This window comes from Pleurodeles waltl, chromosome 4_2, assembly GCF_031143425.1.
Source record: "Pleurodeles waltl isolate 20211129_DDA chromosome 4_2, aPleWal1.hap1.20221129, whole genome shotgun sequence".
NCBI classification, from domain to species: Eukaryota; Metazoa; Chordata; class Amphibia; order Caudata; family Salamandridae; genus Pleurodeles; species Pleurodeles waltl.
In genome coordinates, this window is record NC_090443.1 from 554,180,016 (window position 1) to 554,192,815 (window position 12,800).

A 12,800-nucleotide genomic window follows, 5' to 3' on the forward strand; every position below is an offset into this window, starting at 1 on the left:
TTTACTGGTCTAAAGTGTCAACCTGAACTACTTTGGTTAAGCCACATTTCATCTAAATATTATCTGATTAGTGAGGAGCCACATAACAAGGTGCTCAATACCTCTACTATTAGCCATTGAGCACCACAGATGAAAACTAGAAACACTTCCCTCTTCCTCCCTGGGGACACAATGGCTGGGGGAATCTTCTTCTGCAACCTAATCTGTGTTTAATCAAGGCTACTTCTGCAATGGCAAGTTCCCTTAGGATTGAAGAGAAGGAAAATTAATTAGTCAAATGCATGAGTGGTAGATAAGTGGGTATCTAATACGACTGTACCTTATGATGGGCCAATAAACTATACTGGTTTACCATCTCAGGAGGCTGTAGGTCTGGTTCCAAGGATTGTCTAACAATGGGAAGCTGTACCAGAAACATGGAGCCTCCTCTGCTCTCACATGTATAACTCTCTGAACATTACAACGTTATTACTAATATTCAGTAATGCAAGTCCCTTAAACTGTTCTAGGAAGTGGGAGATATGCTCTGCACCAAATAATCTAACTCTGATAGGGGGATGATGGGGTATAGTGAGTTCAAAGTCTACTGGTATATTTCAGGGAAACTAGGGAATCAAAGAAAAATGGGAAACTTCATGAAGACTTTGGGAAGAGTTTAATTGTATTATTGTACCAGTACCTTTTGGGATTCCCAGATCTTAGACTCTCAAAATTGCAAGTCCAAGGATGAATTGTATTGGTAATCCTTATCCTGCTACATTGTAGCAGCATAGGAAATACCTTCCTTCTGAAAATAGCAGCCTTCTTTTTCATTGGTTGCTCTACCCTGAAATGTCAAATTGTGAAGTAACTATAAAACAGTTAACTAATCTATTGATTTCTACTAAAGATTTCTTGTAATTCCTTGGGCACAAACACACCAAAGCGTGTCCTGCCGTTATGTACAGGAGTCTTAGGCCCTAATTATGAAAGGTCTCTAAAGTCCCATGGGAACGGTAATTGCAGTTACCAGCCCCATCGGAATTATGTGATTGCGGAACATTGCAGTCTCTTTACCTTCTCCGGGCGATTTCAGTAGCTAAAAGCAGCCAAAATTACAAGGTGATGGTCCATCTGAAAATGAGGAATTAGAACTGAAATTACCTAAACATTTCCCATTTCTAAGGGGTCCCTCGGGGTCCAACTCAAAATAGGCCAGATTTTTTTTTACCATGCTTTGATTTACCGTTAATCCTACTATTGGTAACTTCAGGAATGGGGAAAAATCAATCCCATTTACTGGGCTCCTTATATAAAGGTATTAGCCTCCAGGAACCAAATGAGTAGCTTAGCAAGTCATAATTTGAAAGGCATATGTTTGAAAGGAAGGATATGGCATGGTTCACCTTATGTGTTTCAGTGGGGGAAATGAACAGAAGAATGAAGTCAGTGTGGGCATATATAGGGTAGAGCATGGATACCTGGCAAGGCGAGCATTGGCCTCCCTCACGGAAGTATGCCATGTGTTCCCATCAATCTGTTGAAAGTTAAGAACATCTGATGGGTGAGGGAGTACAGCAAACCAACTATGAAGCAACATTATTTCATTAGCTTGAGGTGCTTGATTAAAGGTCATTTAGAGGCTTGATTTGTGACTTTCAACCAGTTTGGAAATGTTTTATAGTTCATCTTAGAAGGACCCTATCAGAATTAGATTGCAACTCATGGGAATGGTACTTTAAAATTATCCTCAGTACTCTTCTTGCTTGTTTTTAGTTCTTCCTCATTTCTTGATTTAGATATTTCTCTGTTGAATGATGTTCCATAATAACCCTGTAACCGTGGTCTGTCAATTACAAAGAAAAAAACATTATGGAGTTGTGAAGATGTGTCTAGCTCATAGGTTACTGTCCCAAGTCACGACTGAGATAGCCGAAAAAAAAGTAGCCAGTTTTTTCAAACTTGACAGCAGAGCTTTGTTTAGTAGCACTTGTTTGGCATAAACAATCACATGTTTAAAGATATCCCTCAGAGTTTAAAAGATTGTGGAAATATTAGATTTGTGGTTCACCATTATCTTGAGAAATGCATGGAAGAGACAACAAATGTATGCTCAGTGTAGGAAAGAAGGTATAGTTTCTTACCCGTAACTCCAGTTCTCTCATGAACTGGCGTTCCAGGTAAGAAACTATACCTCATGTGAAGTGTTTGTACCCCATTCTCTTGTAGGGGATTTCCATGATAGTCATAAGCGTTGAATAGTTCCGCCCGCGGGGACCTGGAGAACTTTTTCCAATATGTCTTCTTAAGTGTTGATGCTCGCCTTTCTTTAGGAAGACTGGCATAGTCACTTGAGAATGTTATTATGCAGCATAAAGGATTACGCTACAGTGGCCAACATTCTTCATCTTGTTAATACAAAGGTGAAATAGACCAAGAAGACATGCACTCAAATGCACGAGCATCTTGTACAATAACAGAAAAAAATCTTTCAAAAACCCTTTTGTAATATGAGATAAGGATGAAGGAGTGCAGGGCAGTGTTGCCCATAGGCTGCCATTATGAAGAAAGAAAAAAGGAGTCTGTGTCTTTAAGAACCCTGGGACCTCTAAGATCCCATCATGCCCAGTTAGAGGCAGCTACCTCAGTTCTTTCTGTAGGCGGTACTAGCTGATTTATAGGAGCCTGAATATGAGCGTTGTTTATGACTATCTTGGAACTATTCCTACGAGAGAACTGGATTTACAGGTAAGAAACTATACCTTCTCTCGTACGGGATTTCCATGCATAGACAAAAGCATTAAATAGAGAAGAAAGCCCATCCCCACTGAAAGTGGTGTGGTAGACTGAACAATAACGAGATAGTCAGTCAAGCAAAGAGATTTCTGAGGGAAGCCTGCCCTACTTGAACATCTGTCCAAGCATCAGAATCAAGACAGTAATGCTTAGTGAATGTGTGGACTGACCTCCATGTAGCAGTATCGCAAATATCTGCCAAGGGGACATTTCTCATCAAGGCAGTCGCAGCTGGCTTGCCCCTCGTGGAGTGTGCTTTTGGGATGCCAATGAGAGTCGTATTAGTTAGCTGATAACAGTACAGAATATCGAAGACAATCCACCTGGAGAGTGATTGTTTGGAGGTGGTAAGACCTGTGCGAACCGAACAATTGTGTTCTACCAATAGATTTGTTTTTGTCTAGTTAAAACTTCAAAACCCTCTTTACATCCCGAGAGTGAAGTGCTCTCTCCATAGCAGTAGATTGATTTTGAAAGAAAGTTGGTAAAGAAATAGTCTGGTTCACATGAAAATCAGAGATAACTTTAGGTAGGAATTTAGGATGGGCCCTCATAACTTCTTTGGAAGAGTGGAAGACTATGAATGGTTCATGAACACAGAGGGCCTGGATCTCGTTAACCCTGTATGTTGAATTCCAAGCGAGGTGTTGGAGAGATGCCTTGTGTATGGGCTCAAATGGTTGTTGCATGAGACGTGAAAGGACCAAATTAAGCTCCCTTGGTGGAGAATGGTGCTTAACAGGAGAAAAGACCTCCTTTAACCCCACTAGGAAATTTTTTATGACAGGAAGTTTAAAGAAAGAGGTTTGTGAAGGACTTTTCCTGTATGCAGTGAGAGCTGCCAGGTAGATTTCAATGGAACAGAATTGCAGGTCAGATTTAGCAAGGTACAACAAATATGGGATAATGACAACCTCCTGGCAAGATGTAAGGTCAATCTTCTTGTAGGAACACCAGATGCAGAATCTTTTCCATTTGAAGGCATATGCAGATTGGGCCGATGGCCACTTTGCCTCTTTCAGGATCTCCATACAGTCTTTATAGTATAGTGATCCATACAGTAGGTTTATGTGCCCATACTGCACTACCTCAGCCATGCTGACAAACTCAAGGAGGGGAGTTTGGGGTGTCTCATCTGGCCTCCGAATTTCATCTGGAGATCTGGCCTACATGGCAGCTGAGATGTGGACAGAGCAACCAGTGAAGAAGGTCCAAGAATCACCATTGCCTCGGCCACTCTGGTGCAAGGAGGATCATCCTAGCTGTTGTTGTTGAGTAGGACTGTCGGAATCAGGGGAATTGTTGGAAAGGTGTGAAGAAATTTGTTGGACCAGTTGATCCATGTGGCATTCCCCATAGAAGCTGGATGGCAAAATCTGGCGGCAATGTCTCGCCATTTTTTGTTTTCCGCTGTGGTGAAGAAGTCAATAGAAAGTGTGCCCCACAAGCAGAAAATATTTTGAGCGATATCTTCATTCAATACACACTCGTGATTTTCGTCGATAGCCCTGCTGAGGGCACCTGCCTGGATATTCTGAACACCTGGACGATGAGTTGCTATTACCTTCAAATTCCTAGCAAGGAGCCAGTGCCAGGTCATCTGGGCCTCTTGAGGCAGGGCTCTGGATTTGGCTCCCCACTACTTGTTCAAGTAGTACATGATGGTTATATTGTCTGTCTGAACAAGCAGGATGTCAGAGTTGAAAGACGAGTGAAACGCTTTGAGTGCTAGATGAACTGCACAGAGCTCGAGGAGACAGATGTGGTATGTCGTCTCCCTCAAAGACCATGAGCCTTGTATCTGCAGTGAACCATGTGGGTTCCCCACCTCAGCAGAGAGGCATCCGCAATGATGGTCTGTGTTGGAACCTGTTGGCGAAATGCCATCCCTTGTAGGAGATTGCTTGGAGAACACCACTAGTTGAGGGATCTGATTGCATGAAGGGACAGAGTGATCCTGTCTTTCCAGTTTCCCATCAGCTGGTCCTGCTGGTCCTCTAAGCACTCCTGCAGAGGTCGCATGTGGAGGCGAGCATTGGGAGTAAGAAAGATGAGGTAATGGAGCCGGGAAGTGAGGAGATTGTGTGCACTGTTGGGCAATGCATTGTTTTGAGAGTGCAACACTTCTAGAGAATGGATAAGCATCATTCTTCCAAAGCACACACCTTTTTGTGAAGCGAGTCAATGGTAGCCCCTTAGAAGTGCAACTTGTGTTGTCGTGGACTTGAGAAAGTTGACAGGAAGACCCCACTGATGAAGGAGAGTGCAAGTTCATTTGAAATACAGTTGGGCTTCTGGAAAGGTGGAAGCCTTGCTCAGTCAGTTGTCCAGATTTGGGTAGTCAAAGATTTGATGCTTTCGTAGATGTGCTGCCACTACAGCCATGCACTTGGAGAAAGTTCTGGGTGCTGACTTTAGACCAAATGGTAGGACAGTTTATTGGTAGTGATCTTGCCCCACTACAAACCTTAGAAACTTCTGATGCTTCCTTGCAACGGGAATGTGAAAGTAGGCAACATGCAGGTTGATGGGGCAAAGCCAGTCTCCCTTGTGAATCTAGGGGTATATTTGGTATAAGGCCAGCATTCTGAACATTTCCTTTCAAATACATTTGATGGTGAGTTTAAACGCGAGAATGGGTCTGAACTCTTGCTTGTCCTTCTTTGGCACGCGGAAGTTCCTGGAGTAAATGCCTTCTCCATGTTGGGTGAGTGGAAACTTCCCTCTTTTCCAACAGGATGGTGACGTCTGCCTTTAGAACGAAGAGATGAGAAGCAGATGACCTTGGTGGAATAGACCGTGGTCAGGAAGTAAACCTGAGACAATACCCATCCTGCACAATATTCAAGACCCCGGCATCTGACGCAATGTGTTGCCACTCTGCCTGGTAATTTGCGATGCCTTCTCCTACCGGAGCAGGTAACGGAAGAGGGGGGGGGAAAAGTATTCAGGGTTTTGAGCCCATTGGTTGTCATCCCCCTGGTTGGGCTGGTGGGCCTCGCGTCCTCCTTGCTGTTTGTGCTGAGATTGGTAGGATCTTTGATACTGCTGCTGAGATCTTCCAGGCAGCCAATAAGGGGTTTGAACCCTTTGTGAAGAAAAACAACTGTGGAAAGGTCAGAAGGATCTGCGCTGATCCTTGAATTTCTCAAGACCTACAGCCTTCAAAGTATTCACGTCAGTCTTCATCTTTGCCATTTCATCATGAGCCGCACAGTGTAGAGCCCGAGAATGGCAAGTTCTGTATGTGTTGCTGAGCATCCAGTTTCAGTGATGTCAGTTGGAGCCAGACATGCCTCCGCCAGGACACTCCATGGCAGTAACTGTGAGCTGAGAGAAGAAATGAATCTGCTGCTGCACTAATGATCTGATTAGAGAGCCTGACATCTTTTTAAATGATCTCCATAAAATCCTCTCTCTGATCTCTTGGGAGGTGATCCACAAAATGGAGGATGGGATCCCACAGGTCTCTGCCATATCTGCCCTAGAGGGCCACTGCACTGCCTTCATGGAAGTAGCCATGGTATTACAGGCTTTGCGGCCCGTAAAATCCAAGCTTCTATTTTCCTCATCCAGAGGAGACATAGCAGAAGGGAATGTGGAATGAGATTTTCAGGCAGCCAGAATTACCACCGAGCGAGGTGGAGGGTCGGTGCACAGGAGCAACGGATCGTGGTCCGAAGGACAATATTTTTTCTGGAGCCTTTAGGGCGCTGACTTAGCCACAGCTGGGGTAAAAAACAAGTCCATGGCGGGTTCAAGAAGACCCAGCACTAGCAGGAGCAAAGGCCTCTGGGCTATGCTCTCATGGAGCGTCTCGAAGATTACTGAAGTGGATGGTGTTGGAACAGCCACCGGTATATTCTGCTTAGCCCCGCACCTCGAACGAGATCCTCTCGAAAGTGGTTTTATCATCAACCAGTGAGGAACGAGGATGAGGAGAATCCAATAATGTGGGTGAATAGTCCTGGTGGACAAGGATGTATCCATGATAAAGTGAGATCGCAATCTTGACCCATGGTGCGATCAGTGAGGTGGACGTGTCTGCTGTGGTCTAGGGGATGAATACCCAGATGTATGACAGCCATGATGGGAGTGATGGTGTGACTTTGAGCAAGTTCGCGGCCTGGGAGCTGGATCGGTGCTAGGCACATGCGGAATTGGAAGAGGTGAAAGCGCAGGTGCAGGAAGAGCTGGTCGCGCCGGCAGCACCTAAGATAGTGGAAGTCCTTGAGGAGGCTGTGAAGGAAATGTTGCAGCCGGCATGGAGGAAGAGTGAGGAGATGACTGCACCACTACCAGAAAAGGAGAACTATCTCTGGAACGCTGTGACTCTAATGAAGAGTAAATCCTCCTTCGCTTTTAAGTTTTTTGTGCTCTTCTCTATGTTGAGGGACTTTTCTACATTGACCTCTCCTGCCGGCGTCTAGGCATCGACGTTGATCGGCTCCTCGACGTCAATCCCTCGCGTCGACGTGTGGCCCTTGATTGGCATCTCCTTTGCGGTGACGGTGATGCACTCCTCAATGCCAGGTGACTATGTGCAGAACTACTCGACGTCATGTGGTGTCTTGACTTCGAGCGACAGCACTTGTACGGCGTTAAGCCAGTCTTCAACAGCAAACATGTCGGCGCTGTACCTTCTCTGGACATCAACCTGGACCAATAGCATCTTTTACTGAAAAATGCCTCTGAGACCTTCTACCTCCACTGGAGGCTGAGTGAAGAGCTCTGATGGAAGACTGACCTTCCCCTTGCTCAGAGGTTACACTGGCTTCTTGCTGGTGCTGTCTCTCTCCTCTCCCTTGAAGGCGAATCTTCTCCCTGCCATGCAGGGTGCGCCTGGTAAACATCTTGCAGATGTTACAGGTGGCAGGAAGGTGTGAGGAAGGCAGGCAGATGATATAGATTTCACAAGAGTCTATTTTGGCCTTTTTTGGGCCACAGCAAGGACACTTGCCAAACAGAGAAGGCATTGATTTGTTTCCAAGTAAAATGCTGCAATGCCGGTCAGAAAAAGACAAAAAAACAACAAAAGAAGGAAAAAGACATCGAGTGAAGCCTAAAACCTAAAAAGATCAAGCTCAATGCTCCAGGGTTCTGTCAGCAGGAACCAGAAAAAACAACTGAGGTAGCTGCCTTTGACTGGGCATGATCGGATATTGGAGGTCAGACATCTCCTTTTTTCTTCCTTTATAATGGCAGCCTATGGGTACACTGCCCTGCACTCCCTCATCCTTATCTTATATTACAAAAGGGTTTGTGAAAGATGTTTTCTGTTATTTTACAAAATATTCATGCATTTGAGTGTATGTCTCCTTGTTCTATTTCCCTTTTGTTTTAACAAGATGAAGAATGTTGGCCACTGTAGCCCAATCCTTTAGGCTGCATAATAACATTCTTAAGTGACTAGGCAGGCCTTCCTGAACAAAGGTGAACATCAACACTTAAGAAGGCATACTGGACAAAGTGCTCTGGGGTCCCCGCAGGCGGACGGACCTATTCAACACTTATGACTATCATGGAAATCCCCTACAAGAGAATGGGGGTACAAACACATTACAAAATCCAAATACAAGCAGCAAAATAAGATGTTTTCTTAAACCATGACATTCAAAGATCACACTTCAAAGCACAAGCTCCACTTACTTCAGGAGTCGGAGCCACACTCTGTTCACTGTGGCAAGATGGCCGAAGTCTGGATAAAAAACTTCCACCTTCTCTTTACTGGTGACCCGGTAGACAATGACACGGTACCACCACACATCACCATGAACTCGTACACAGCAAACAAAGCCTGGGCGGATCCAGTCTGGAGGAATGAGGTAGCGCTCTGAGACATTCTCAGTAGAATAGCAGCGCCTGAAAGTTGGAAGGAAAAATGACTGGGGAACGGATACAAAGATACTCAGCTTAAATCATGTGGGAGAGAGGAAAGGGTCTATAATTCCAAACTAGCAGGGGTAGATATAACAAAACTGTGGTTATCTAGTCAATTAACTCATACTCAAAGTTGCTACCTTTACCTCTTGAAACCAACCTCATCTGTTTTCAAATCACCATTTGTCACCCTCCCAATGCAACATGTTTTTACCTCAATTAACATATCCAGTTTTAGAGTTTCTTCCCCAATGGTCAGTACTCTCACTAAAAACCACCTCACCTCATTTCTATCATCATGTTTTCCAGCACTTCAGATGTATCCTCACTGTAACAACGGACATAGAACTCATTTGGGGAGATGATGCTCTCAACATAGGCAGCCAGAAGAGTACCCATCTGCAGAGTTGGCAGGCTGTGCAGACTCTGGTTCCTCACAGCATCAGGAGGGACGTCTAATATGGTAGGGTCTGGAATCAGCAATTTTTCCTGTATTTTCCAGAGCTAAAAGGGAAATGGCAGAAATTGAGATAATGTTTTGCACCCGAATTACAAATATCTCCCCCCCAAAAAATCCTATCAAACCGTACAATTTCAGTCATGTTTACAGCATAATTTTCCCAATCACAGTACAAGATAAACCTTGGTATTTTATGGCAAAGTGAGGAGGAACACATTATCAAGAATACTTGTTCCTTTATGTGCATACTTTCTGCAGCAAAATATCACAAAGGGTATAGTGATGGTATGTCGTTCTAAGATATTGGTTTTGTGGACTTCTTTGACTTTTTTTGAGCTACCTAATGATTTGTACTAACATTACTCATGTAGTGGTTTCTGATATAGGTGCCTTTTTCACAGATGCACATTTCATTATTACTATTAATACCTGAAGTTGCTTTCAAACATTACTCGTCACATGCTATGCCGGATAAAGGTGTCTTTTTCGGAGGTGCCCTTTTTAGTGATATTTTTAGGTTTTTTCATTGCACTGTGTTGGTTTCCTTACATTGCGTTTTATTCTGTGATTGGTCTTTCCATTGCCTTTCACCATTACCCCTACTGCTACCTCCTTTCTCCTCTCATCCACCATGGACTGCCATTTTTCATTTTGGACAACAAAAATGACACTGACGCCCTATCCAAGGTCCTTACTCCTGAAGAAGGATAAGCCAGCGGCCTAAAGTACCAGTCATGCAATGCTATGCTCCAAGTGCCACAAGGTGCTGGCAACCTAACTGAATTTTGCCAAAGGAAAGTAAGAATGCTGCCAAATTTGTACTTCTCGGCACAGCACATATAAGAACAAACACATAAATGCACTCACTTGATGCTGAGGCGACTACCCTACACACACGCTAAGGGTCTTTCTAGATTCAAATGCATACAGGTTTCTGGTATATGCTCCCCACACAGATTTCTGCTGAGTCCCCTGTGAGGACTTAGGATGACGCTTTAAACTATATGACTTCTGCTAATTAGGTGACCAGCAAGGAGGAATATGATGCTACTTCCTTTGACGGAGTCCCCTCGTTTTACCCCCTCTCCCCTTTGCTGAGTCTATGTATAGCACATATCTCCTCAAACCATCCAAATTGAGGCAATGTACATCAAGGGAATGGTGCTATTCATAGCTGTCTGCCACCTTTTCATCATGGAAGCCACTAGTATATTAAGGAGTGGTAGAGCTAGTCATGAACAGAATAATGGACCTGCTGTATTGTTGTACCTTCCTGACGCACTAAATATGGAAAGATTATGCATGAAAATAAATGAAAGTCAATTAAAAGTTGCCTCTTCTTGCATCATTTCAAAATGGAGGGGCACCAGCATTTTAGAACGTTAATTGCAAAGAACTGGAGATGGTGTGTCTGGATCTAAAGAATACTTATGTTTCGATCCCTATTAACAAAGTTCACCAAAGTTTTCCCCAAGTTCCGTAGGGATTGAGGGAGTTCGGACACTGAGGGGTTTGAGCAGGATTATAAAAACGCTTCCTTCATTCATCCAGACGATCCTTCCCATGCTACTTCATTAGAGAGTGCTCCAAGAATATATGATTTTTCACTTGAACTGATTAAGTCAATGGACTTGGAGAGTGCACACTTGAGCATGCCATCGTGACAACATGCTAACTGACCTTGCACATATGGATCTGTGCATCGGTTGGGATTTCCTAGTCACAACTAGTGAAGGATATAGATTAGGTGTCTCCAACCTTTTCTGTAATACTCATTGAGAGCTGCTAGGATTATTAATGTTGTGATAGTGACCACATCAGACAAGATCACATCAGTGGCCACGATGTGGAAAATTACTATCAGCGATCACCTTAGTGCATCCGGTGTGGTTGCCAGCAGTAAAAAAAAAAGGCTTTGCCAATGTGAAATGCCTCTACACGGCTAACACGTAACAGCCACAGAAGCAATGCCTCTGGTATCAAGGTAATAATTTGTAAAAATGCTCCTCAGTGCCACAAGATTTATCTATCAAATATCAGATTTAAATATAATTTGGACAATCAGCCATTGTTTCTACAAATAGCTTATGAGTTATGAAAATAAAGTTATTTTCGTCTCCTATATAGACTCCTGATTTTGATATATGTACGTTAACCAAGCAAAAGCTTCTAATTTAGTGGGCTAAACAGAAGGGAGCTACTCGCAGGAGAGCTACCAGCACTTCACAAGCTACTTGTTGGAGAAATCTGATATAGATCAAGGATTTATGATGAGTAGCACTTCTGGATTTCCCTAATCAACGATTTGCAGGAATATTTGATAGAAACCTCTGCAGGCTGAATGTCTCCTCAAACAAAATATCTCCTTTATTAAAATCATGATCCTATTTAGAATATTTAGTGGTGTTACTCAAGAGATCGTGTTCCTCCTAAATTCCATTATCCTTTCTAATGCACAATGGGTATGTTTGACAACACATCTCTAATCGGTCACCTCTGACTTACTATGATATGCTTTTACGTCAAATGTTAATTTTAGTTATTCAGATTTACAGGAATGAAGGGCATTAAAGCGCTTTTCAATAGCAGGATATTCAAAACAAAACAAAAGCATCAAATACTGCAAGTACAAAATAGGGCTGAAGAGGATAAAAGAGGAGGGCATGAAGAAGGAATATGCATATACATCTGAAGAATCTAGGCTCCAGGAACATGAACATAAAAGGGATAAACACCAAAGAAATGGCATTAAACATTTATACAGTAAAATGAATTGAGTGCAGAAGAATACAAGCATTGGAAATGCAATTGGTCTCGCATTTGTTTGAGTTAGAGATATTGGCACTGTAAATGGGAAAGTCTTTTAGCTATTTTATGGAGTGTATGTACGTGGTGTGTAGTGGAATTATGTGGGTTGGATTAGTTAGTTGTGGAATTGTGTGGTGTGGAGTGGATTTGTGTAGTGGAATTATGTGGAATGTTGGGCAGTGGTATTATGTGGATAGTAAATATGTGTTTTTGAATGCTTTGGAATTATACGGAGTGGGATTGTGTGTTATAGAGTGCAAGTACGTGGAATTGTATTTTGTGTTGTGGATTGTTATCTAGTGGAGTTTTATTATGTGGTGTGCTGTTGAATTTTATGGTATGATGTTTATTATGTATTGTGAATTGGATGTATGTGGTGTGTAGTGGAATTATGTTGTTGAGTGGAACTGTGTGGTTTGGTGTGGAATTATGTGGTGTGAAATGGATTTTTGTGGAGCTGAATAGGGTACCATGGAACAGTATGGCGTTGAGTGAAATTATGTTGAGTGGAATTATGTGGCAGTTTGCGAGGAGTCTCTCGGAAGCACCTACCCTTTGGTTTTTCGCTCTTCGCCTCATTGCACCGGCTCAACCGACAAACTGTATCTGGAGGCAGGAGCGGCGCGCTGAATCTGGAGGCAGGAGCGGCGCGAACCCCGACCTCAGTGTGCGCTGCGAGCCGAGGGCTGTGCGCCGGAGCCTGCGGGAGCCCGGCCTCCCACCCCCTCCAGGGGCCCCAGCTCCCCTTTCTCTCCACCCCGCCTCTCCTGCGCGTGTCCCAGGACCCCCGGTCGGTAGCAGAGCCGCCCCTGCTCCTCCCGGGGCCCGGGAGCGCCTGCCGCCGGGAGACGGAGGAGGAGCCGGACCCCCAGATCAG

The 12,800-nt window shown here is 43.9% G+C and overlaps 1 protein-coding gene across 3 annotated transcripts in view; it reads right to left on the reverse strand.

The window, feature by feature from the left end:
• TDRD5 (tudor domain containing 5) overlaps positions 1-12,800 on the reverse strand; it is a 1,060,335-nt gene that overhangs the window by 406,885 nt on the left and 640,650 nt on the right. For all 3 annotated transcript variants that reach the window (XM_069232097.1, XM_069232096.1, XM_069232098.1), the window contains exons 9-10: positions 8,939-9,159; positions 8,425-8,637 (exon numbers count right to left, since the gene is read on the reverse strand). In XM_069232097.1, the coding sequence (XP_069088198.1) occupies positions 8,425-8,637; positions 8,939-9,159 (434 nt within the window). The remainder of the gene's footprint in view (positions 1-8,424; positions 8,638-8,938; positions 9,160-12,800) is intronic.